Genomic DNA, 23,106 nt, shown 5'->3' with positions numbered 1-23,106 from the left:
GTAGAGGAGGGGGGTATTAGAGGGGAGGGGGTGACTAGGGGTAGAGGAGGGGGTGATTAGGGGTAGAGGAGGGGGTGACTAGGGGTAGAGGAGGGGGGTGACTAGGGGTAGAGGAGGGGGTGACTAGGGGTAGAGGAGGGGGGTGACTAGGGGTAGAGGAGGGGGGTGACTAGGGGTAGAGGAGGGGGTGACTAGGGGTAGAGGAGGGGGTGACTAGGGGTAGAGGAGGGGGTGACTAGGGGTAGAGGAGGGGGGTGACTATGGGTAGAGGAGGGGGGTGACTAGGGGTAGAGGAGGGGGTGACTAGGGGTAGAGGAGGGGGTGACTAGGGGTAGAGGAGGGGGGTGACTAGGGGTAGAGGAGGGGGTGACTAGGGGTAGAGGAGGGGGGTATTAGAGGGGAGGGGGTGACTATGGGTAGAGGAGGGGGGTATTAGAGGGGAGGGGGTGACTATGTGTAGAGGAGGGGGTGACTAGGGGTAGAGGAGGGGGGTGACTATGGGTAGAGGAGGGGGGTGACTAGGGGTAGAGGAGGGGGGTGACTAGGGGTAGAGGAGGGGGTGACTAGGGGTAGAGGAGGGGGTGACTAGGGGTAGAGGAGGGGGTGACTAGGGGTAGAGGAGGGGGTGACTAGGTATAGAGGAGGGGGGTATTAGAGGGGAGGGAGTGACTATGGGTAGAGGAGGGGGTGACTAGGGGTAGAGGAGGGGGTGACTAGGGGTAGAGGAGGGGGGTATTAGAGGGGAGGGGGGGACTAGGGGTAGAGGAGGGGGTGACTAGGGGTAGAGGAGGGGGGTGACTAGGGGTAGAGGAGGGGGGTGACTAGGGGTAGAGGAGGGGGGTGACTAGGGGTAGAGGAGGGGGTGACTAGGGGTAGAGGAGGGGGGTGACTAGGGGTAGAGGAGGGGGGTGACTAGGGGTAGAGGAGGGGGTGACTAGGGGTAGAGGAGGGGGGTGACTAGGGGTAGACGAGGGGGGTGACTAGGGGTAGAGGAGGGGGGTGAATAGGGGTAGAGGAGGGGGGTGTTGGAGGACATTCTAACTGAGAGACAGATTCTTTATAGCTCTTTTCTAACTGATGAAAGGTCATGACAGCAAGGAGATAAGGAAGGAGACGAGGAAAGGAAGTGGTCTAATTAAACTAGGACAGGCCTGGATAACTGACTAATGACTTGACTAGTACATAACATGTAAAACCAACCCCCAGTCTCCTCTGTATGTCCCCAACCCCACAACACCCTGGTCCAGTCTCAGTACAGGCTGGTCTTCTAACCCCACAACACCCTGGTCCAGTCTCAGTACAGGCTGGTCTTCTTCATGATGCGGAGGAACTCTCCCTGGTTCACCTCTCCGTCTCCATCTCTGTCTGCCTCCTCGATCATCTCCTGGAAGAGTGGAGGTAGGAAGGGATGAGGGGGAGAGGGATGGAAAGGGAGGAGAGGAAACGGGACAGGGGAAGGGGGGATGAGGGGGGGAGAGGGACAGAAAGGGAGGTGAGGAAACAGGGGAAGGGGGGATGAGGGAGGAGAGGAAACGGGACGGAAAAGGAGGAGAGGAAACGGCACAGAAAGGGAGGAGAGGAAACAGGGAAAGGAAGGAGAGGAAACAGGGGGAGGGAGGAGAGGAAACAGGGGAAGGGAGGAGAGGAAACAGGTAAAGGAAGGAGAGGAAACAGGGGGAGGGAGGAGAGGAAACAGGGGAAGGGAGGAGAGGAAACAGGGGAAGGGAGGAGAGGAAACAGGGGACAGGGGAAGGGAGGAGAGGAAATGGAAAGGGAGGAGAGGAAACGGGAAGGGAGGAGAGGAAACGGGAAGGGAGGAGAGGAAACAGAGGACAGCAGATTCACAGTAAACAATTAAACAGAAGCCTTAGCAGTAGACCAGTGTATCTCTTAAAAAAACAATATTGCATCCTAACCCATATCATCCTGTATGTTCACGCTGTGTGTACAGTGCTCTCCAGGTTTGGGGCAAAGGTGCTGTCCAGGTGTGTGTGTGTATACAGTGCTGTCCAGGTGTGTGTGTGTATACAGTGCTGTCCAGGTGTGTGTGTGTATACAGTGCTGTCCAGGTGTGTGTGTGTATACAGTGCTGTCCAGGTGTGTGTGTGTATACAGTGCTGTCCAGGTGTGTGTGTGTATACAGTGCTGTCCAGGTGTGTGTGTGTATACAGTGCTGTCCAGGTGTATACCTCACCTGCAGTTCCTCGTCAGTCAGGCTCTCTCCCAGTTCCTTAGCAACCCTCTTCAGGTTCCTGAAGGAGATCTTCCCTGTCTCATCATCATCAAACAGACGGAATGCTTTCAGGATCTCCTCTTTAGAATCCTTCTCAGCCTGGGTTGGTAGACAGTTACAACACAATGTAATACAACACAATAATGCATGGTGATACAATATCAATAAAATACCCCGTAATACAACACACACACACACACACACGGAAAGCAATCAGACCTCTTGACTTTTTCCACATTTTGTTAAGCTACAGCCTTATTCTAAAATGGATTAAATAGTTTTCCCCCCGTCTCATCAAAAACATGTTTCTAGACATTTTTGCAAATAAATAAAAAAATGGAATTATCACATTTTCATAAGTTTTCAGACCCTTTACTCAGTACTTTGCTGAAGCACATTTGGCAGCAATTACAGCCTCGAACCTTCTTGGGTATGACGCTACAAGCTAGTTACATCTGTATTTGGGGAGTTTCTCCCATTCCTCTCTGCAGATCCTCTCAACCTCTGTCAGGTTGGATGGGGAGCGTTGCTGCACAGCTATTTTCAGGTCTCTCCAGAGATGTTCGACTGGGTTCAAGTCCAGGCTCTGGCTGGGCCACTCAAGGACATTTGGAGACGTGTCCCGAAGCCACTACTACGTTGTCTTGGCTGTGTGCTTAGGGTCGTTGTCCTGCTGGGAGGTGAATCTTTGCCCCAGTCTGAGGTCCTGAGTGCTCTGGAGCAGGTTTTCATCAAGGATCTCTCTGTACTTTGTTCTTTCCCTCGATCCTGACTAGTCTCCCAGTCCCTGCCACTAAAAAACATCTCCACAGCATGATGCTGCCACTACCATGCTTCACCGTAGGGATGGTGCCAGGTTTCTTCCAGATGTGGCGCTTGGCATTCAGGCCAAATAATTCAATCTTGGTTTCTTCAAACCAGAGAATCTTGTTTCTCATGGTCTGAGAGTCTTTTGGTGCCTTTTGGCAAACTCCATGAGGGCAGTCATGTGCCTTTTACTGAGGATTGGCTTCCATCTGGCCACTCTACCATAAAGGCATTGTTGGAGTGCTGCAGAGATGGTTGTCCTTCTGGAAGGTTTTCCCATCTCCACAGAGGAACTCTGTCAAAGTGACCATCAGGTTCTTGGTCACCTCCCTGACCAAGGCCCTTCTCCCCCAATTCCTCAGTTTGGCCGGGCGGCCAGCTTTAGGAAGAGTCTTGGGGGTTCCAAACATCTTCCATTTAAGAATGATGGAGGCCATGATGGAGGCCACTGTGTTCTTTGGGACCGTCAATGCTGCAGAAATTGTTTGGTCCCCTTCCACAGAACTGTGCCTCGACACAATCCTGTCTCAGAGCTCTATGGACAATTCCTTCTACCTCATGGTTTTTTCTCTGACATGCACTGTCAACAGTGGGACCTTATATAGACAGATGTGTGCCTTTCCAAATAATGTCTAATCAATTGAATTTACCACAGGTGAACTCCAATCAAGTTGTAGAAACATCTCAAGGATGATCAATGGAAACAGGATGCACCTGAGCTCAATTTCAAGTCTCATAGCAAAGGGTCTGAATAATTATGTAAGTAAGGTATTTCATTTTTTTTTTTAATTCTTAAAACCAGTTTTTGCTTTGTATTTAGGGGGGTATTGTGATGTCATGATGGGGTATTGTGATGTCATGATGAGGTATTGTGATGTCATTATGGGGTATTGTGTGTAGATTGATGAGGGGAAAAAAAATCGGTTTTATCCATTTTAGAATAAGGCTGTAAAAGTCAAGGGGTCTGAATACTTTCCAAATTCACTGTAGTTGGGAACTAAAATGTACAACTCCTGTCACAAATGAATATATTATTTCTACAGCTTATCAGCGCACACGCAATATGTTTCCCCTATTGATGATGCTCATTGTGCATTATGGTTAAACCAAAAGATTACATGGAACAAAAATGATTAAATTGAAAACAAATATATATGTGAAATTAAATGACACAATAAATGTATGTTGATGCTAATATTATGTACAATATCTATTTATGTTGCCTTATGACAACAATAGCCTAATATATTCAACATGCTGTAAACTATTGTCTTTTAAACTTTTCACTCAATTTATTCCAATCACCCTAATAATTATGACACACCTCTCACCATTGTCATTGGTTGAACTAATTGCACAGTTTGTCTACATAACCTGGTTGTAGTATTTATGACATCACCCTGAAGAAGGCACAGTGATGCCAAAATGCTGGTTTACCCGTAGAGTGTGGGACTCTATTTATTTTTATAGCTTACAATGTTACAAACACTGACAGTGTTTGTTCTTGACAGTAAATGATTTATGACAAAAAAATAAATATTATTTATTCACTATGTTGTTTTTCTTACCATCTTCTGAGTCATGACGGTGAGGAAATCAGAGAAGGAGATCTTTCCTGTTTCGTCCTTATCCACCTCCGTTATCATCCTCTTAATCTCCTCTTTCTTCGGCTCAAACCCCAGCGCCCTCATAGCAACCTAGAGAGAGACAGAGAGAGAGAAGAACAAACACCACTGTAAATACAACCCATATTTATGTTTATTTATTTTCCCTGTTGTACTTTAACTATTTGCACATCATTACAACACTGTATATAGACATAATATGACATTTGAAATGTCTTTATTCTTTTGGAACTTCTGTGTTTGTAATGTTTACTGTTCATTTGTATTGTTTATTTCACATTTGTTTATAATCTACTTCACTTGCTTTGGCAATGTTAACATATGTTTCCCATGCCAATAAAACCCTTGAATTGAATTGAGGGAGATAAAAACCGATGGGCTAAAACCAGGTGTGTTGAGTTGGAACAAAAGCACCCTGTGGCTCCCCAGGACCATCTTTGTCGACCGACACTGTATTATGGGTACTGTAGTACATCATGTTACACAAACATTGTCCCTGTGCATAACCCCTAACCCTGAACCTCTGACCTTTAGCTCCTTGACATCGATGTATCCGGAGGCGTCGGTGTCGAACAGTTCAAAGGCCTCTCTGATCTCCTGTTTAAGCTCCTCAGTGAGCTCCGTCTTGGGGTTGGACTTCTTCCTGGGGGGAGGGACCGGACCCAGGGACGGCCTCTTTACACTGGTTGCCTAGCGATGGCAACAAGGAAACACATTAAGGCTCGATGGGCGTATCTCAATGGTCTCAAGTAGATTCCTTGTCTAATCTCCTTCAGTCCAGCTAGGTTTAATTATTGAGATGTAGCCAGGAGTTAAAGAGAAGGGGAAAGCCTTAGAAGGGTGGGATTTCAATTGATATGTATTGACAAGTCATCTTGTATCTGCAAAAGGCCGTTTCAATGTAAAGTCAGATAGGCTAGGGGAAACATGCCATAAATAGGGCGATAATTTAAGTAATAATAAATAAATAAAACATGACTGTCACTATAGCTGATTATTTACAGATAGCTGGCAACAGAAGGCTAGCGTAGACATGGGAAAATATGCATCACTACTTTTTTTTCATTCTGATTATTCACATCCCATTATTAACCCTTTCAGATAATATGCACGTGCTTCCATTGAGTAATAAGCAAGTCTAGTATTCATATAGCACAGCCAGATAGGGTTAATTAATACAGGTTGTGGTAGCCTCAGCATAGCGAGGCCTTTTGTCATTTGTAGCAGAAGCACAAGGAGCGTCAAAACAGAACTGCAAAACCGTTAATTGAGCTCCAGCATTAGCCTACTCACCATTTCAGATGATCACTCGCGAAGACAGACTACAAGAGAACCGTAGATTTACTGAAGAGGGCTCTGTCTAATATGTTTACGTCCCTCCTCTCTCTCCTCCTATCATCTAGGCAGGGATGAGATCATAGACAGAAAATCGAACCGTTTATTACAGGGGCTGCAATAACAGATATGCAGTTATTATATCACAATGTTATAATGGGATTAATATAATTTGGGGATAATAAATTAAGTAAATAAAATGAAGATTTCCAGTCAATGAGCGCAGTGTTCAGTCTGTGCTATGATAATTTTGATCTGTGCCCGTGAATGCGCACTCGATTTATCTCCTTCTACACGCCGGGTATACAAAATGGCACATTCAGAATGGAAACAATCCGTATGGACGTCCCGAGCAAGCTAAATCGAGTGCATCTAGTCGGGCGAGAAGATTATTGGTTGTTGATGACATGTGGTATAAAACTCTATATGACAATTGGCTGGATTAATCGTTGGAGCTCTGATCCAGAATCTGTTCTCCGTGCGCCAATGTATGTATAGGAAATATAACAACGGATACAGGATCAGATTTAGGGGCGTTTACACTTCTACAGCTACCCACTGTGGGTGTGGTCTCACTGTGGATGTGTCCCGGTTGGTCAGAGCAGTGGCGTTCTTTTACGTAGGCTCCACTGCATTGGCTGTTCGAGCCTGTCACCTTTACGCCCAGCCTCCCGTCTACCCAACGAGAGCGCCCCTCGGGCTCAGCTCATACTCGGTTTATTAATTGTGCGCGGGTCGATTTATACTGTTGCAAAACAGATTGAACAGGTGAAAGGATAAACATTTCATAGCATATTACAGTGTCTTTATATTGTAAACTTGTCCTGAAATAGCCTAAAGGTGTTTGCTTGTAGTCTTCATCATGATTCAGTTGTCCGTGTGACATGATTTTGTCAAACTGTTTTCGAACGAGGGAACTTTAACCAAATACTCCAATTTCTCACGCAGTTTGTTTCCCAACACCGACGACGCTCCTGCAGTTTGCCATGGCCACGCGCATACGACCGGTGAGTGCGCGGTAGTTTGAAGAACATATCAAGCTCTGAGCTATATGCCACATGTTCAGGGTATTTATTGGTTCTTCTCATATGTCTCCGTTTGATTGTATCATAGTCTGTCTTTACTGAATGTTGTCGCTGTATCCGCTACAGAGCAGTAAGAGGTGTGCAGTGATAGGAGGCTCTGGGTTCCTGGGTAGACACCTGGTAGAGAAGCTGTTGGATAAAGGCTACACTGTGTCGGTGTTTGACATCAGACAGAGCTACGAACTACCAGGAGTCACCTTCCACCAGGGAGACCTCTGTGACAAACAGGTGAGTCTGTCTGTCTGTGAAGGGTCTGTGCACTGAGCTGGTTGGGGCCAGGTATATGACCTTATGGTCTATGGCATTTGTGCCTCATGTGTACATGTTAGGCTGGTGTTTGTCTGTGTGCGTCCTATGTGTGTCTACATCTGGGCATCATTGTGTGTGGCCCTGTCCCAGGCTCTCCTAACAGCCCTCCAAGGTGTCTCCCTGGTGTTCCACTGTGCCTCTCCAGCCCCAGCCAGTGATGACAAGGCTCTGTTCCAGAGAGTCAACATCCAGGGGACACAGGCTGTCCTACAGGCCTGCACCGAGGCTGGAGTACAGGTAGGGGGCAGTATAGGGTTACTATTAAACAGATAGGTCTGTCATACAATATGTTACAAAGACAAACTAAATTCAATGAAAGAAATGCTCTGTTAAAATACTTGTACATTCTCCATAATTGAATGTAATTACTGATCTAGTGGATAGATGGTCAGTATAGGGGACTAACAGTTAAGGTGTTTTTCTGCCTGTCTACTGTAGAAAGTGGTACTGACCAGCAGTGCCAGTGTGGTGTTTGAAGGAACAGACATCAAGGATGGGAGAGAAGACCTTCCCTACGCCAAGAAGCCCATCGACTACTACACACAGACCAAGATAGAACAGGAGAAGGTGAGGACACTACTACACACAGACCAAGATAGAACAGGAGAAGGTGGGGACACTACTACACACAGACCAAGATAGAACAGGAGAAGGTGAGGACACTACTACACACAGACCAAGATAGAACAGGAGAAGGTGGGGACACTACTACACACAGACCAAGATAGAACAGGAGAAGGTGAGGACACTACTACACACAGACCAAGATAGAACAGGAGAAGGTGGGGACACTACTACACACAGACCGAGATAGAACAGGAGAAGGCGGGGACACTACTACACACAGACCGAGATAGAACAGGAGAAGGCGGGGACACTACTACACACAGACCGAGATAGAACAGGAGAAGGCGGGGACACTACTACACACAGACCGAGATAGAACAGGAGAAGGCGGGGACACTACTACACACAGACCGAGATAGAACAGGAGAAGGCGGGGACACTACTACACACAGACCGAGATAGAACAGGAGAAGGCGGGGACACTACTACACACAGACCGAGATAGAACAGGAGAAGGCGGGGACACTACTACACACAGACCGAAATAGAACAGGAGAAGGCGAGGACACTACTACACACAGACCGAGATAGAACAGGAGAAGGCGAGGACACTACTACACACAGACCGAGATAGAACAGGAGAAGGCGAGGACACTACTACACACAGACCGAGATAGAACAGGAGAAGGCGAGGACACTACTACACACAGACCGAGATAGAACAGGAGAAGGCGGGGACACTACTACACACAGACCGAGATAGAACAGGAGAAGGCGGGGACACTACTACACACAGACCGAGATAGAACAGGAGAAGGCGGGGACACTACTACACACAGACCGAGATAGAACAGGAGAAGGCGGGGACACTACTACACACAGACCGAGATAGAACAGGAGAAGGCGGGGACACTACTACACACAGACCGAGATAGAACAGGAGAAGGCGGGGACACTACTACACACAGACCGAGATAGAACAGGAGAAGGCGAGGACACTACTACACACAGACCGAGATAGAACAGGAGAAGGCGGGGACACTACTACACACAGACCGAGATAGAACAGGAGAAGGCGGGGACACTACTACACACAGACCGAGATAGAACAGGAGAAGGCGGGGACACTACTACACACAGACCGAGATAGAACAGGAGAAGGCGGGGACACTACTACACACAGACCGAGATAGAACAGGAGAAGGCGGGGACACTACTACACACAGACCGAGATAGAACAGGAGAAGGCGGGGACACTACTACACACAGACCGAGATAGAACAGGAGAAGGCGGGGACACTACTACACACAGACCGAGATAGAACAGGAGAAGGCGGGGACACTACTACACACAGACCGAGATAGAACAGGAGAAGGCGGGGACACTACTACACACAGACCGAGATAGAACAGGAGAAGGCGGGGACACTACTACACACAGACCGAGATAGAACAGGAGAAGGCGAGGACACTACTACACACAGACCGAGATAGAACAGGAGAAGGCGAGGACACTACTACACACAGACCGAGATAGAACAGGAGAAGGCGAGGACACTACTACACACAGACCGAGATAGAACAGGAGAAGGCGAGGACACTACTACACACAGACCGAGATAGAACAGGAGAAGGCGAGGACACTACTACACACAGACCGAGATAGAACAGGAGAAGGCGAGGGACACTACTACACACAGACCGAGATAGAACAGGAGAAGGCGAGGGACACTACTACACACAGACCGAGATAGAACAGGAGAAGGCGAGGACACTACTACACACAGACCGAGATAGAACAGGAGAAGGCGAGGACACTACTACACACAGACCGAGATAGAACAGGAGAAGGCGAGGACACTACTACACACAGACCGAGATAGAACAGGAGAAGGCGAGGACACTACTACACACAGACCGAGATAGAACAGGAGAAGGCGAGGGACACTACTACACACAGACCGAGATAGAACAGGAGAAGGCGAGGACACTACTACACACAGACCGAGATAGAACAGGAGAAGGCGAGGACACTACTACACACAGACCGAGATAGAACAGGAGAAGGCGAGGGACACTACTACACACAGACCGAGATAGAACAGGAGAAGGCGAGGACACTACTACACACAGACCGAGATAGAACAGGAGAAGGCGGAGGACACTACTACACCACAGACCGAGATAGAACAGGAGAAGGCGGAGGACACTACTACACACAGACCGAGATAGAACAGGAGAGGCGAGGACACTACTACACACAGACCGAGATAGAACAGGAGAAGGCGAGGGACACTACTACACACAGACCGAGATAGAACAGGAGAAGGCGAGGACACTACTACACACAGACCGAGATAGAACAGGAGAAGGCGAGGACACTACTACACACAGACCGAGATAGAACAGGAGAAGGCGGGACACTACTACCACACAGACCGAGATAGAACCGGAGAAGGCGGAGGACACTACTACACACAGACCGAGATAGAACAGGAGGAAGGCGAGGACACTACTACCACACAGACCGAGATAGAACAGGAGAAGGCGAGGACACTACTACACACAGACCGAGATAGAACAGGAGAAGGCGAGGACACTACTACACACAGACCGAGATAGAACAGGAGAAGGCGAGGACACTACTACACACAGACCGAGATAGAACAGGAGAAGGCGAGGACACTACTACACACAGACCGAGATAGAAACAGGAGAAGGCGAGGACACTACTACACACAGACCGAGATAGAAACAGGAGAAGGCGAGGACACTACTACACACAGACCGAGATAGAACAGGAGAAGGCGAGGACACTACTACACACAGACCGAGATAGAACAGGAGAGGCGAGGACACTACTACACACAGACCGAGATAGAACAGGAGAAGGCGAGGACACTACTACACACAGACCGAGATAGAACAGGAGAAGGCGAGGACACTACTACACACAGACCGAGATAGAACAGGAGAAGGCGAGGACACTACTACACACAGACCGAGATAGAACAGGAGAGGCGAGGACACTACTACACACAGACCGAGATAGAACAGGAGAAGGCGAGGACACTACTACACACAGACCGAGATAGAACAGGAGAAGGCGAGGACACTACTACACACAGACCGAGATAGAACAGGAGAAGGCGAGGACACTACTACACACAGACCGAGATAGAACAGGAGAAGGCGAGGACACTACTACACACAGACCGAGATAGAACAGGAGAAGGCGAGGACACTACTACACACAGACCGAGATAGAACAGGAGAAGGCGAGGACACTACTACACACAGACCGAGATAGAACAGGAGAAGGCGAGGACACTACTACACACAGACCGAGATAGAACAGGAGAAGGCGAGGACACTACTACACCACAGACCGAGATAGAACAGGAGAAGGCGAGGACACTACTACACACAGACCGAGATAGAACAGGAGAAGGCGAGGACACTACTACACACAGACCGAGATAGAACAGGAGAAGGCGAGGACACTACTACACACAGACCGAGATAGAACAGGAGAAGGCGAGGACACTACTACACACAGACCGAGATAGAACAGGAGAAGGCGAGGACACTACTACACACAGACCGAGATAGAACAGGAGAAGGCGAGGACACTACTACACACAGACCGAGATAGAACAGGAGAAGGCGAGGACACTACTACACACAGACCGAGATAGAACAGGAGAAGGCGAGGACACTACTACACACAGACCGAGATAGAACAGGAGAAGGCGGAGGACACTACTACACACAGACCGAGATAGAACAGGAGAAGGCGAGGACACTACTACACACAGACCGAGATAGAACAGGAGAAGGCGAGGACACTACTACACACAGACCGAGATAGAACAGGAGAAGGCGAGGACACTACTACACACAGACCGAGATAGAACAGGAGAAGGCGAGGACACTACTACACACAGACCGAGATAGAACAGGAGAAGGCGAGGACACTACTACACACAGACGAGATAGAACAGGAGAAGGCGAGGACACTACTACACACAGACCGAGATAGAACAGGAGAAGGCGAGGACACTACTACACACAGACCGAGATAGAAACAGGAGAAGGCGAGGACACTACTACACACAGACCGAGATAGAACAGGAGAAGGCGAGGACACTACTACACACAGACCGAGATAGAACAGGAGAAGGCGAGGACACTACTACACACAGACCGAGATAGAACAGGAGAAGGCGAGGACACTACTACACACAGACCGAGATAGAACAGGAGAAGGCGAGGACACTACTACACACAGACCGAGATAGAACAGGAGAAGGCGAGGACACTATACACACAGACCGAGATAGAACAGGAGAAGGCGAGGACACTACTACACACAGACCGAGATAGAACAGGAGAAGGCGGGACACTACTACACACAGACCGAGATAGAACAGGAGAAGGCGAGGACACTACTACACCACAGACCGAGATAGAACAGGAGAAGGCGAGGACACTACTACACACAGACCGAGATAGAACAGGAGAAGGCGAGGACACTACTACACACAGACGAGATAGAACAGGAGAAGGCGAGGACACTACTACACACAGACCCGAGATAGAAAACAGGAGAAGGCGAGGACACTACTACACACAGACCGAGATAGAACAGGAGAAGGCGAGGACACTACACACACAGCCGAAGGAACCGAAGGGGGACATACTTACCAACAGACCGAGATAGAACAGGAGAAGGCGAGGACCTACTACACACAGACCGAGATTAGAACAGGAGAAAGGCGAGGACACTACTACACACAGACGAGATAGAACAGGAGGAAGGCGAGGACACTACTACACACAGACCGAGATAGAACAGGAGAAGGCGAGGACACTACTACACACAGACCGAGATAGAACAGGAGAAGGCGAGGACACTACTACACACAGACCGAGATAGAACAGGAGAAGGCGAGGACACTACTACACACAGACCGAGATAGAACAGGAGAAGGCGAGGACACTACTACACACAGACCGAGATAGAACAGGAGAAGGCGAGGACACTACTACACACAGACCGAAGATAGAACAGGAGAAGGCGAGGACACTACTACCACACAGACCGAGATAGAACAGGAGAAGGCGAGGACACTTACTACACACAGACCGAGATAGAACAGGAGAAGGCGGAGGACACTACTACACACAGACCGAGATAGAACAGGAGAAGGCGAGGACACTACTACACACCAGACCGAGATAGAACAGGAGAAGGCGGGGGACACTACTACACACAGACCGAGATAGAACAGGAGAAGGCGAGGACACTACTACACACAGACCGAGATAGAACAGGAGAAGGCGAGGACACTACTACACACAGACCGAGATAGAACAGGAGAAGGCGAGGACACTACTACACACAGACCGAGATAGAACAGGAGAAGGCGAGGACACTACTACACACAGACCGAGATAGAACAGGAGAAGGCGATAGAAGGGGAGGCCGCTTGTTTATTTTGTAGAATAGCCTTATCATAGTTATGTTAATTAACCAGAGCATTGCTAGGGGGAGAACTTGTCTACACATTTAGACATTGATGCTGCCCGATCCAGACATGGAACATACTCATGTAGACATGGAACATACTCATGTCGACATGTACTCATGTAGACATGTACTCATGTAGACATGTAGACATGTAGACATGTAACATACTCCACATCAGCTGCACATTATTATATAAGTAATGTTCTCTTCTATCTCCATCTTGTCTCTCTGTGGTGTCTCAGCTGGTTCTGAAGGCCTGTGACAAGGAGAAGGGTCTCCTGACGGTGGCCATTCGACCTCACGGTATCTTCGGCCCCCGGGACCCCCAGCTGGTGCCCATCCTGGTCGACACGGCACGCAGGGGCAAGATGAAGTTCATCATCGGGTCAGTCATACTGGAATGTAACATCTTCACTAGACATAGTGGGATTGACCAAAGTTCATGTTTTATGGCTATTTTTTAATTTTTATTTAACTCGGCAAGTCAGTTAAGAACAAATTCTTATTTACAATGACTGCCTAGGAACAGTGGGTTAACTGCCTTGTTCAGGGGCTGAACGACAGATTTTTACCTTGTCAGCTTGGGGATTCGATCTTGCAACCTTTCGGTTACTGTCCCAACGCTCTAACCACTAGGCTACCTGCCGCCCCGTATGGCGCTGCCCTTGTTGTCTCTCTTTCTGCTAACTATGTCTTCTCTGTCTCTGTAGTGATGGTTCTAACCTGGTGGATTTCACCTTTGTGGACAATGTGGTTCATGGACTCATCCTGGCAGCTGAGAGTCTGAGGCCAGAGTCTCCTATCTGTGGCAAGGTAGGAACCCTCTATATGTTCTAGCTCATACAGTAGACCTGCCTGCACTGTACAACTGTGATGATGACCAATGGGGTCAACTGTAGTGTGTTTGAAGAAAGAGATGCCTTTCGCACTTGCAAAATATTTGTTGGGTTCTAACCAATGTTCTCTCTAAACTGGGCGCGCAGCTCTCAATCGGACTGCTGCACAGAAGAAATATCCGCCCTTGCAGAGAAGCACGAGATTGTACTTCACTCACCTTTCTTGAGTTTTCCCCTTGAGTTAACACGGTCAATGTTTCGCTTTACTGTGGGAATTGTTATCGAATCAATAACAAAATTAGCCGCTTTCAATGCAACATACTATGCAAGACTTAATATGCAAGAGATTTTCTTGTAGGTAGAGCGCATTGGAGTATGATTCTATTGCATTGACAGGCACGCGTCAGGGCCGTACTCTACACCGACCGGTGCGCCATAACCAATCAGCACTGCATTAGGCCTATATGCAAATAGCCATTGACATATGGATCTGTGCCCTTCACTTTGAACTGGACTGTGTTAACAGGATGAGCGATCATGAGTAGATGTGCTTGTTTTGAGATCAAAGTGAGAGCTGCATGTAGCCATGTGCACATTTGTTCATATCCTTTGCTAGTTACTGAGTTATTAGTCCAGTTATAGATCATTTATGGTCAGCAATGGGGGAGTGGTTGCTTCCTACAAGAGCACAAAATGTGCATTTCTAGCCATCTTTGAAAAGCAAGTCAGGTAAAAAGCTGACTTGTCTTAAAGGGGTAGTGTTGTATTTTGGACGGTTTTGAATAAGTTAAGTAGCCAACAGGCAGAGGGTAGCATAATTTGTCTTATTTTCTGTAATAATGCAATGGGATTAATGTTTTTATTTTGTGAAGTGGTTTCTTGCATCAATCAACACATTTTCCGTCACCTCAATGTCTGAAGGACAAGTGGATAAACAGGTTAATGTCAAGCCCTGCATGTCATTTTTTAGTCTCATGGGATGTAGGCCAACATTGAACACCACACATTGGCTGCTACTGTAGGTTGAATGATAGAACAGCTATTTCCATGTTAAAATGTTATGGGATGCATTTTATCTCCATTGTTTTTGATGGTACGCCACTCTGGTAGTCCTACATTATGATCATATAGCCACAGTAGCCTACTTGACCACTGTTAACTGTAACTTAAAACAAGTACAGCTTCAGTGTTCACAGTAAACGTGTGTTGAAAGTTGCACAGAATTTCACAACCTTCAAGTTTGCTCTCAGCAGACCTTAAATTTGCTCGGTGGTGACATTTTGTTTTTGAGGGAACATTGGTTGGAATAAACATTGTCCCCAAGCTCTGAATATGGGAACAAAGGTTCTATCTGCTAAAAGATGATTCTGAGATAATTGGCTTTAAAGTTTCAACCCTCATTGGAAATTTGATCTTCTATTCTTTTGAACTTAACCCGAGTTGGGTTATTTAGAGTAATATGTATGTATGTGTGTGTAGAGAACATTAAACAGAACATGGCTATGTCAATTACTCAATTTCACCAAAAATGCAGATTGAACCTTTTTATAGTACCAAGCTCCCGATATAGAGGCTGGAAATACTGTGCAACAAAGTGGTACTTGAAAGGGGCGTGGGTTAAAATGGAGGCGGGAGAGAGCCTGATGGGACTTAAAAAAGACAAATCGTCAGTTAAAATGAGTGTTCCATCACAGCGGCCATATTATTTTGGGGTTAGTGTTATTTTTGGCCAATTGATTCTAAGTTTGGACATATAAAGTTTTTATATGTGAAAACTCATTTATTTTTTTATTTAACCTTTTTATTTAGCTAGGCAAGTCAGTTAAGAACATATTCTTATTTACAATAATGCTTACCCTGGACAACTTTGGGCCAATTGTGCGCCGCCCTATGGGACTCCCACTCACGGCCGGTTGTGATAGTCTGGATTCGAACCAGGGTGTCTGTAGTGATGCCTCTAGCACTGAGATGGAGAGACCGCTGAACCAGAGTCTGTAGTGACGCCTCTAGCACTGAGATGCAGTGCCTTAGACCGCTGAACCAGAGTCTGTAGTGACGCCTCTAGCACTGAGATGCAGAGCCTTAGACCGCTGAACCAGGATGTCTGTAGTGACACCTCTAGCACTGAGATGCAGAGCCTTAGACCGCTGAACCATGATGTCGGTAGGGACGCCTCTAGCACTGAGATGGAGAGCCTTAGACCGCTGAACCAGGATGTCTGTAGTGACACCTCTAGCACTGAGATGCAGAGCCTTAGACCGCTGAACCAGGATGTCTGTAGTGACGCCTCTAGCACTGAGATGCAGAGCCTTAGACCGCTGAACCAGGGTCTGTAGTGACACCTCTAGCACTGAGATGCAGTGACTTAGACTGCTGTGCCACTCGGGAGATGCATACTTTCCAATTTCCCCAACTCACTTCCTTGTTTAGCCTACATTAAGTCATTGTGCTGCTTGGACTTTGATATTCACAAATGTAGAGTGGAGGTTCTAAAGGTTATGCTATATCAGGGATGGGCAAGTTTTTGGGGGAACTCAGTCGGGGTCTCAACTTACTGTTGCGAGTTAGAAAGTGCAATTTGGAAATTTGGTTGTTCTACTGCTGTTCTTATGTCAGCTAACATTTTTGTTGTTGTTACTTTGCTAGGTTAGTTTAGCGACCAGCTATCTAATCTTTTCATCATGTTTGAATTACCGGCCGGGTTAGGCCCCCATTTGATTTTATTAGGCAGTCTGACTCCGATATCATATAGTACGCAGGCCCACGAGCAACGGCAGGCCCACGAGCAACGGCAGGCCCACGAGCAACGGCAGGCCCACGAGCAACGGCAGGCCCACGAGCAGTGGCAGGTCCCTCATGATGAGTTCTGATTTGTTGTGGCCCTACACCTATCAAAGTTGCCCATTCCTGTGCTAGATGTTGATGGACTGAGATCAGCCAATAAACTCCCGCTGGATTTTCTTCCCTTTCTGAGGCGCTGTGAAACGAGATGGTTCCAAAAACGAAAAGAGCCAACTGGTGGACAATATTGGGTTCTAACCAATGAAATGTCTTTCTCTAACTCTGTCAACATTTTTCTCAATCCGTATTGACTGGTCTTTCTCATCTCCCCCTTCCTCCCTCCAGGCGTACCACATCACTAATGATGAGCCTGTCCGGTTCTGGGACTTCATGTCAGATATTCTAGTAGGTCTGGGCTACGCTGCTCCGCGCTACCACCTTCCCTACACGCTGGTCTACGGGCTGGCTCTGCTGCTGTGGCTGCTGTCTCTGTTACTAAGCCCCCTAGTGGCCTTCAAACCCACCTTCACCCCCATGAGGGTGGCCCTGGCAGGTACACACCACTTCTACAGCTGCTCCAGAGCCAAGCAGGACATGGGGTACAAGCCTGTGGTCAGTCTAAAGGATGGGATCAGACGCACGGTGGAGAGCTATCCTCATCTACGACATGGAGCCTGATGGCTATGCCTGCAATATGGTAGCCTGGAAACCAAACTCGTATGCTCTGTGACACAATGGTGAAATGGATCGTATCAGTTTGGATTCCAGGCTAGTTGTATGGATTCTCACGGCTGAGTCCTCACGGCTGAGTCCTCACGGCTGAGTCCTAACCTGAGATCTATGCACATTAATCACTGCTGTCAATGGGAGAAAAACATTTTAAGCTGTGAGTTGTGTGTACAGTTATCAAGTTAAGATTCAACCCGAAGGGACGGATTGTTTCATACTCTCACCAGTGTCTTAAGTCTTGTTCTTTAGGTAAAAAAACGTTTTCTTTTCGAACTCTGATATATTTGTGTGCCCGTGATACTAACTAGGGGTATAAGCCTTTGAAATGAGTGCGCTCTCTCATGTCTGTGGATCTCAGGATCTGTGAACTCTCACCTTTCCTAGGACAGTCAGTACTCCATTTCTGCCTGGCTTCAGTACCTCTCTTCACCAATAGAGAGCAGCACACATTCATTCTCAATGTGGATACACAGTCTAACGTGGTGTTTCCAGCACTTCCTCTTTCCGTTATTCATAAGCACTCATTTTGATGCATGAGCGATGATGCATGAGCTGTGACTGTTTTCCCTCTACAGCCATCTTGTTTCTATTCTCTTATACAAATCACAAGCCATCATGCAGTTTGTTCATTTCAAATAAAATATGTGATGCCTTACATTCCCTAAACATTGTACAGTTTATTAAAACGCTAACATAGGATGTTTGTATATGAACCAACATTGTCAACATATAATAAAGTTTGATCACCCTCATTAGAAAATAGTTGGCTATCTGTTTGTATCTATCCACCACTCTTTGTTTTTCCAAAGCCAATGACACAGGATTAATGTTACTATGATGTACATTTTAAGACCAAGACCAACTGTATTTCAACGCATGTCACAGAACAGAGGAAGGGATGAGCCACTTCTCTCTCTCTCATCCTCCCCTTTTCTACATTCCAGCTGTCTTACTGGCTCAATGACTTCCTCTCATAAACACATCTTCACATGTATCACTTATTAAAGCTGATCACGGTGGGGTTTAGGTGTGAGAGAGGGAGAGGGTGTGAGGGAGTGGGGGGGTTTAGGTGTGAGGGAGTGGGAGGGTTCAGTTGTGATATCAGTTAAAGGGCGGGGGAGAGAGAGGGCGGGGGAGAGAGAGGGCAGGGTTTAGGTTGAAATACCTGACATTCCTTCTAGAATAACGAGCCACGGTGAGACTCAGTGCTGATAAGTTTATCTGTTCAACTGGTTTAGCCCTCAGAGTGTAGGAGAGAGACACAGGGTTGAGAAAAGAACAAGCAGGTACAATAGACTTCACAGTTTACACTGACTATGAGCTGAAGTGAACCGTTTCCTCATCCTTACACTCTACTATAGTAAACCTGTATGACTGGGTAAAGAGACAATGTGTAAATTAACATCCCTCCCAAGTCTCCACCCTATTCCATTTGAATAAGGCTGGGTGAATGTATGTCTGGGATTGTTTCTGTAGCTAAATAGGGGTAGGGTTGTGTACTGTAAACACTATCTCCTGTGGACATTCATTTTGAGAGTTAATCTATTATGTTGCTATTGACAACTGTGTTAATTTATTATGTTGCTATTGACAACTGTGTTAATTTAATATGTTGCTATTGACAACCGTGTTCATTTATTATGTTGCTATTGACAACTGTGTTCATTTGTTATGTTGCTATTGACAACTGTGCTTTGGAGCAGATGGTAGATGTTGGAGGACGCTGGTGTTCTGAGAAAGTGTGTGCATGCACGCGCACACACACACACGCACTCATCTGTGAGCTAACTCCCTGTTCTGCCTACATCTACACCTCATGGTCCCATGGTTTAACTATTCGTAGGTCAGCCGACTGACTGTGTTACCCAGGTCTGTCTTACAACACCTTAAACACACCTTATCAAGATGAGACATGTTTTAATGGGGCTACATCATAATTACCTCTAGTTTGGAAGAGAAATAGAGAGGCTTATTGAACTCGTAACATTACAAAGCAAATAGCAGTCCTGGTGTTTGTGAAACACTTAGGCTTTAAAGTGTGACCCAATTGTTAGAGAATATCTACAGTCACTGTTCTCAGATTTGTTGATGTCTCTTTCTGATGATGTCTCCCTGTCCAGTAAGCATGAGAGAAACAGTTTTATAGGAGCCAATGTCTGTGTCTGTGTGTCTGTTTCTGTCTGTCTGTGTGTCTGTGTGTCTGTGTCTATGTGTCTGTGTGTCTGTGTGTCTATGTGTCTGTGTGTCTGTGTGTCTATGTGTCTGTGTGTCTGTGTGTCTCTGTGTGTCTGTGTCTGTGTGTCTGTGTCTATGTGTCTGTGTGTCTGTGTGTCTATGTGTCTGTGTGTCTGTGTATGTGTCTGTGTGTCTGTCTATGTGTCTATGTGTCTGTGTGTCTGTCTGTGTATGTGTCTGTGTGTCTGTCTATGTGTCTATGTGTCTGTGTGTCTGTCTATGTGTCTGTGTGTCTGTGTCTGTGTGTGTGTGTCTGTGTGTGTGCGTGTCTGTGTGTGTGTGTCTGTGTGTCTGTGTGTGTGTTTGGTTCATGCTCTGTGCTCCTACTGGCTATGCCAACTATGTTCCTCCTCACCTGGATCTCAGGTATGTGATAAAAGAGAGGGGAATAACCAGTAAACAAAACTCACTTCTTACCAATCTCATCCCTACACAAACACACACACCCAGGGTGGTGGCATAGCCTCTAGGACAGTCTGAGCTAGTCTGTGTCCACGCCCGTATCTGTTCAAACACCTGTCAGCTTGTCACACAGCCAGTCACACTCCCTCTCTCTCCGTTCACACACAGACCTAGCAATCTTTTACCTATACTTTTGTCTCTCACCTGCTCTCACTCTACCTGTGTGGGATTCTCTACAGTTTGGGAGACCGTCTGTGGATACAGTATCCAGTGAAAGTAGGTACTTTTTTTTTTACTCCGGTTGCTTTATTAGGTTATTTTGTGCCACGTTTCTCAGGGCTTAGAACGTGGATTCTCTCTTTCTTGACCCACTCTTTTTCAATCAGTATAGATCAGGAATATAATCAATCATATCCGTTGCTAACGGTTTAATGTTATGCTAACTCCTCAGACCCTGACAGACACCTGCGACGGTTGTCAGGCAGTCTGTTTGTCCTCTCAGAACCATTATTCTCTCTGCCTTGTTTGCCATGATTGCCTGTCTGTCATATGAGTTGCCTTTCCATCCTACTGCTCCCTTACCGTACCTTATAATTTAACGTGTGTGTGTGTGTGTGTGTGTGTGTGTGTGTGTGTGTGTGTGTCTCTGTCTGTCTGTCTGTCTGTCTGTCTGTCTGTCTGTCTGTCTGTCTGTCTGTCTGTCTGTCTGTCTGTCTGTCTGTCTGTCTGTCTGTCTGTGTGTCTGTGTGTCTGTGTGTCTGTGTGTGTGTGTGTGTGTGTGTGTGTGTGTGTGCTGGTGGTGTGTATCTTGTAAAATGTGTCATGTGTAGACTGGTGTGTATCATGTATGATCGATACAGTGTCTAAGCCTTCAGTCTATTTGATCTATCATCGCTGGCTGAAGATATTCGGAAAGAGACATTCCACTGCCTCAGGATGTGAATTTACCACTGGGATGTCATTTACATAGTGAAATTGACAGCACTCCATTTTATTTGGCAATAGGTCAACTTTGCCTGTCGTTTGATAAGGAAAAATCTTAACAGTGTTTTATTACAATTTCCACTTGCTTTCAGTTTCCTGAGGAGAAAGGTGAGTGAGCCATTTGTGTTTGATTAGGGATAAGAGAAAGACACCTGTGAATTGTGTAATATATTTGTAGTTCATTTCTATCTAACCAATCTATCACTTCATTGAATATTTAAATAGAATATGTGTGAGAAAAAGCAAGCAGACCAAGTTTTCATTAACATCTCAGACCCTACTTCTAAAGCCATACGCTGAGAAATGATGTTTGCTCCAGTTTGTGCGTGTGTGTGTGTGTGCGTGTGTATGTGTGTGTGTCCATCTATCTTTGGCTGCCAGAGGGTATGTTTGGTTGTTTGGCAGAAAGTGGTAGGACAGGCTCACCTGCATAATTAAAGGATGACCGTGGAATGTCTATCACATGTTCCTGTTCTTTACAGGAGGAGAGGGAAACTGATAACCCTGCTTTTGACAGAGACTAAACAGTTCTAGAACAAACTAGAGGGGTAGCCCGAATGTGACCCACTAACCTGCAACCCTGAGTGTGTCAGTCCAACACCTATACCAATACTGTACACCAAGAGGTCCAGTCTTATCAAATATAAACAAGGACCAAGTGGGACAGGGACTAGGGCTTGTTTCTGGACCCGACCTCTCTTACTAACCTGTCTCTGTACTGCTGTCTGTGGTACTCAGGGAGTCCATGGAGGAATCATAGGAACCAGATTGGGAGCCAGTGGAGGAGTCATAGGAACCAGATTGGGAGCCAGTGGAGGAATCATAGGAACCAGATTGGGAGCCAGTGGAGGAATCATAGGAACCAGATTGGGAGCCAGTGGAGGAATCATAGGAACCATATTGGGAGCCAGTGGAGGAATCATAGGAACCAGATTGGGAGCCAGTGGAGGAATCATAGGAACCAGATTGGGAGCCAGTGGAGGAATCATAGGAACCAGATTGGGAGCCAGTGGAGGAATCATAGGAACCAGATTGGGAGCCAGTGGAGGAATCATAGGAACCAGATTACAAACGACCCGACTATGTCAAAAGGTGAGTTGACAGACTGACTGACTGAGCTGACTTCAGTAGGATGAGTGTGTGATAGTGTGTTTCCTACCATTGTAAGGTGTGGTAGTAGGTCCATACCAAGGGGATGAGGTGATGGATACCATGTGTATTGCACCATAGTTTCATCCATTCCTGCGGTGTGATCAGTGTGAAGTATGTATTATAATGCTGTTTTCTCTTATTCAGATGGTGCGTGCATGTGTGTGTGTGTTTCTATCTAATGTGTGTACTGTGTGTGTGTGTGTGTTTCTGTCTAACGTGTGTACTGTCTGTGTGTGTGTGTGTGTGTGTGTGTGTGTGTGTGTGTGTGTGTGTGTGTGTGTGTGTGTGTGTGTGTGTGTGTGTGTGTGTGTGTGTGTGTGTGTGTTTCTGTCTAACGTGTGTACTGTGTGTGTTTCAGAGGGGGACAGAGCATCAGTGTTGAAGACCTCTAAGGTTCGGACCAAGCTGAAGGGAGATGCCAGCTGGATGCAGAGACTCAGTGAACCTCAGTCTGAAACAGAGGAGAAACCATGGTAACACAGACAGACAGACA

General features: G+C 46.9%; 3 protein-coding genes across 7 annotated transcripts in view; 2 read left to right on the top strand and 1 right to left on the bottom strand.

Annotated features, from left to right (window-relative positions):
• Positions 1-1,017: 1,017 nt before the first annotated feature.
• On the bottom strand, positions 1,018-6,258 carry cetn2 (centrin, EF-hand protein, 2). Its single transcript, XM_029717421.1, has 5 exons — positions 5,959-6,258; positions 5,194-5,355; positions 4,609-4,737; positions 2,195-2,332; positions 1,018-1,384 (listed from the first exon to the last, which is right to left on the bottom strand). Exons 1-5 carry the CDS (start codon positions 5,959-5,961, stop codon positions 1,295-1,297), a joined length of 522 nt encoding a protein of 173 aa, XP_029573281.1. The 5' UTR covers positions 5,962-6,258; the 3' UTR covers positions 1,018-1,294.
• Positions 6,259-6,662: 404 nt separating this feature from the next.
• Positions 6,663-18,600, top strand: LOC115167682 (sterol-4-alpha-carboxylate 3-dehydrogenase, decarboxylating-like). The gene is made up of 8 exons (XM_029722328.1): positions 6,663-6,768; positions 6,949-7,007; positions 7,152-7,313; positions 7,485-7,631; positions 7,833-7,961; positions 13,737-13,879; positions 14,205-14,307; positions 17,457-18,600. Exons 2-8 carry the CDS (start codon positions 6,987-6,989, stop codon positions 17,787-17,789), a joined length of 1,038 nt encoding a protein of 345 aa, XP_029578188.1. The 5' UTR covers positions 6,663-6,768; positions 6,949-6,986; the 3' UTR covers positions 17,790-18,600.
• Positions 18,601-20,497: 1,897 nt separating this feature from the next.
• The window catches only part of znf185 (zinc finger protein 185 with LIM domain), a 26,849-nt gene continuing 24,240 nt past the window's right edge, over positions 20,498-23,106 (top strand). For 2 of the 5 annotated variants that reach the window (XM_029722306.1, XM_029722289.1), the window contains exons 1-3: positions 20,499-20,753; positions 22,200-22,553; positions 22,972-23,086. In XM_029722306.1, the coding sequence (XP_029578166.1) occupies positions 22,544-22,553; positions 22,972-23,086 (125 nt within the window). In that variant the 5' untranslated portion in view covers positions 20,499-20,753; positions 22,200-22,543. Of the gene's footprint in view, positions 20,754-22,199; positions 22,554-22,971; positions 23,087-23,106 lie in introns of all 5 variants that reach the window. The other 3 variants (XM_029722299.1, XM_029722280.1, XM_029722316.1) reach the window with 3 other exon arrangements.

The sequence above is a fragment of the Salmo trutta genome, chromosome 3 (assembly GCF_901001165.1).
Source record: "Salmo trutta chromosome 3, fSalTru1.1, whole genome shotgun sequence".
NCBI classification, from domain to species: Eukaryota; Metazoa; Chordata; class Actinopteri; order Salmoniformes; family Salmonidae; genus Salmo; species Salmo trutta.
This window is presented reverse-complemented; position numbering and strand designations above follow the sequence as displayed.

Bases quoted from the DNA above. Each gene is read 5' to 3' on its own strand.
- cetn2 (XM_029717421.1), bottom strand. The intron at 4,738-5,193 runs GTCAGAGGTTCA...GTCTCTCTCTAG, and splicing joins TCGATGTCAAGGAGCTAAAG to GTTGCTATGAGGGCGCTGGG. The intron at 2,333-4,608 runs GTAAGAAAAACA...CTACCAACCCAG, and splicing joins CCGTCATGACTCAGAAGATG to GCTGAGAAGGATTCTAAAGA.
- LOC115167682 (XM_029722328.1), top strand. From the start codon at position 6,987: ATGGCCACGCGCATACGACCG. The intron at 7,314-7,484 runs GTGAGTCTGTCT...GCCCTGTCCCAG, and splicing joins GAGACCTCTGTGACAAACAG to GCTCTCCTAACAGCCCTCCA. The intron at 13,880-14,204 runs GTCAGTCATACT...CTGTCTCTGTAG, and splicing joins AAGATGAAGTTCATCATCGG to TGATGGTTCTAACCTGGTGG.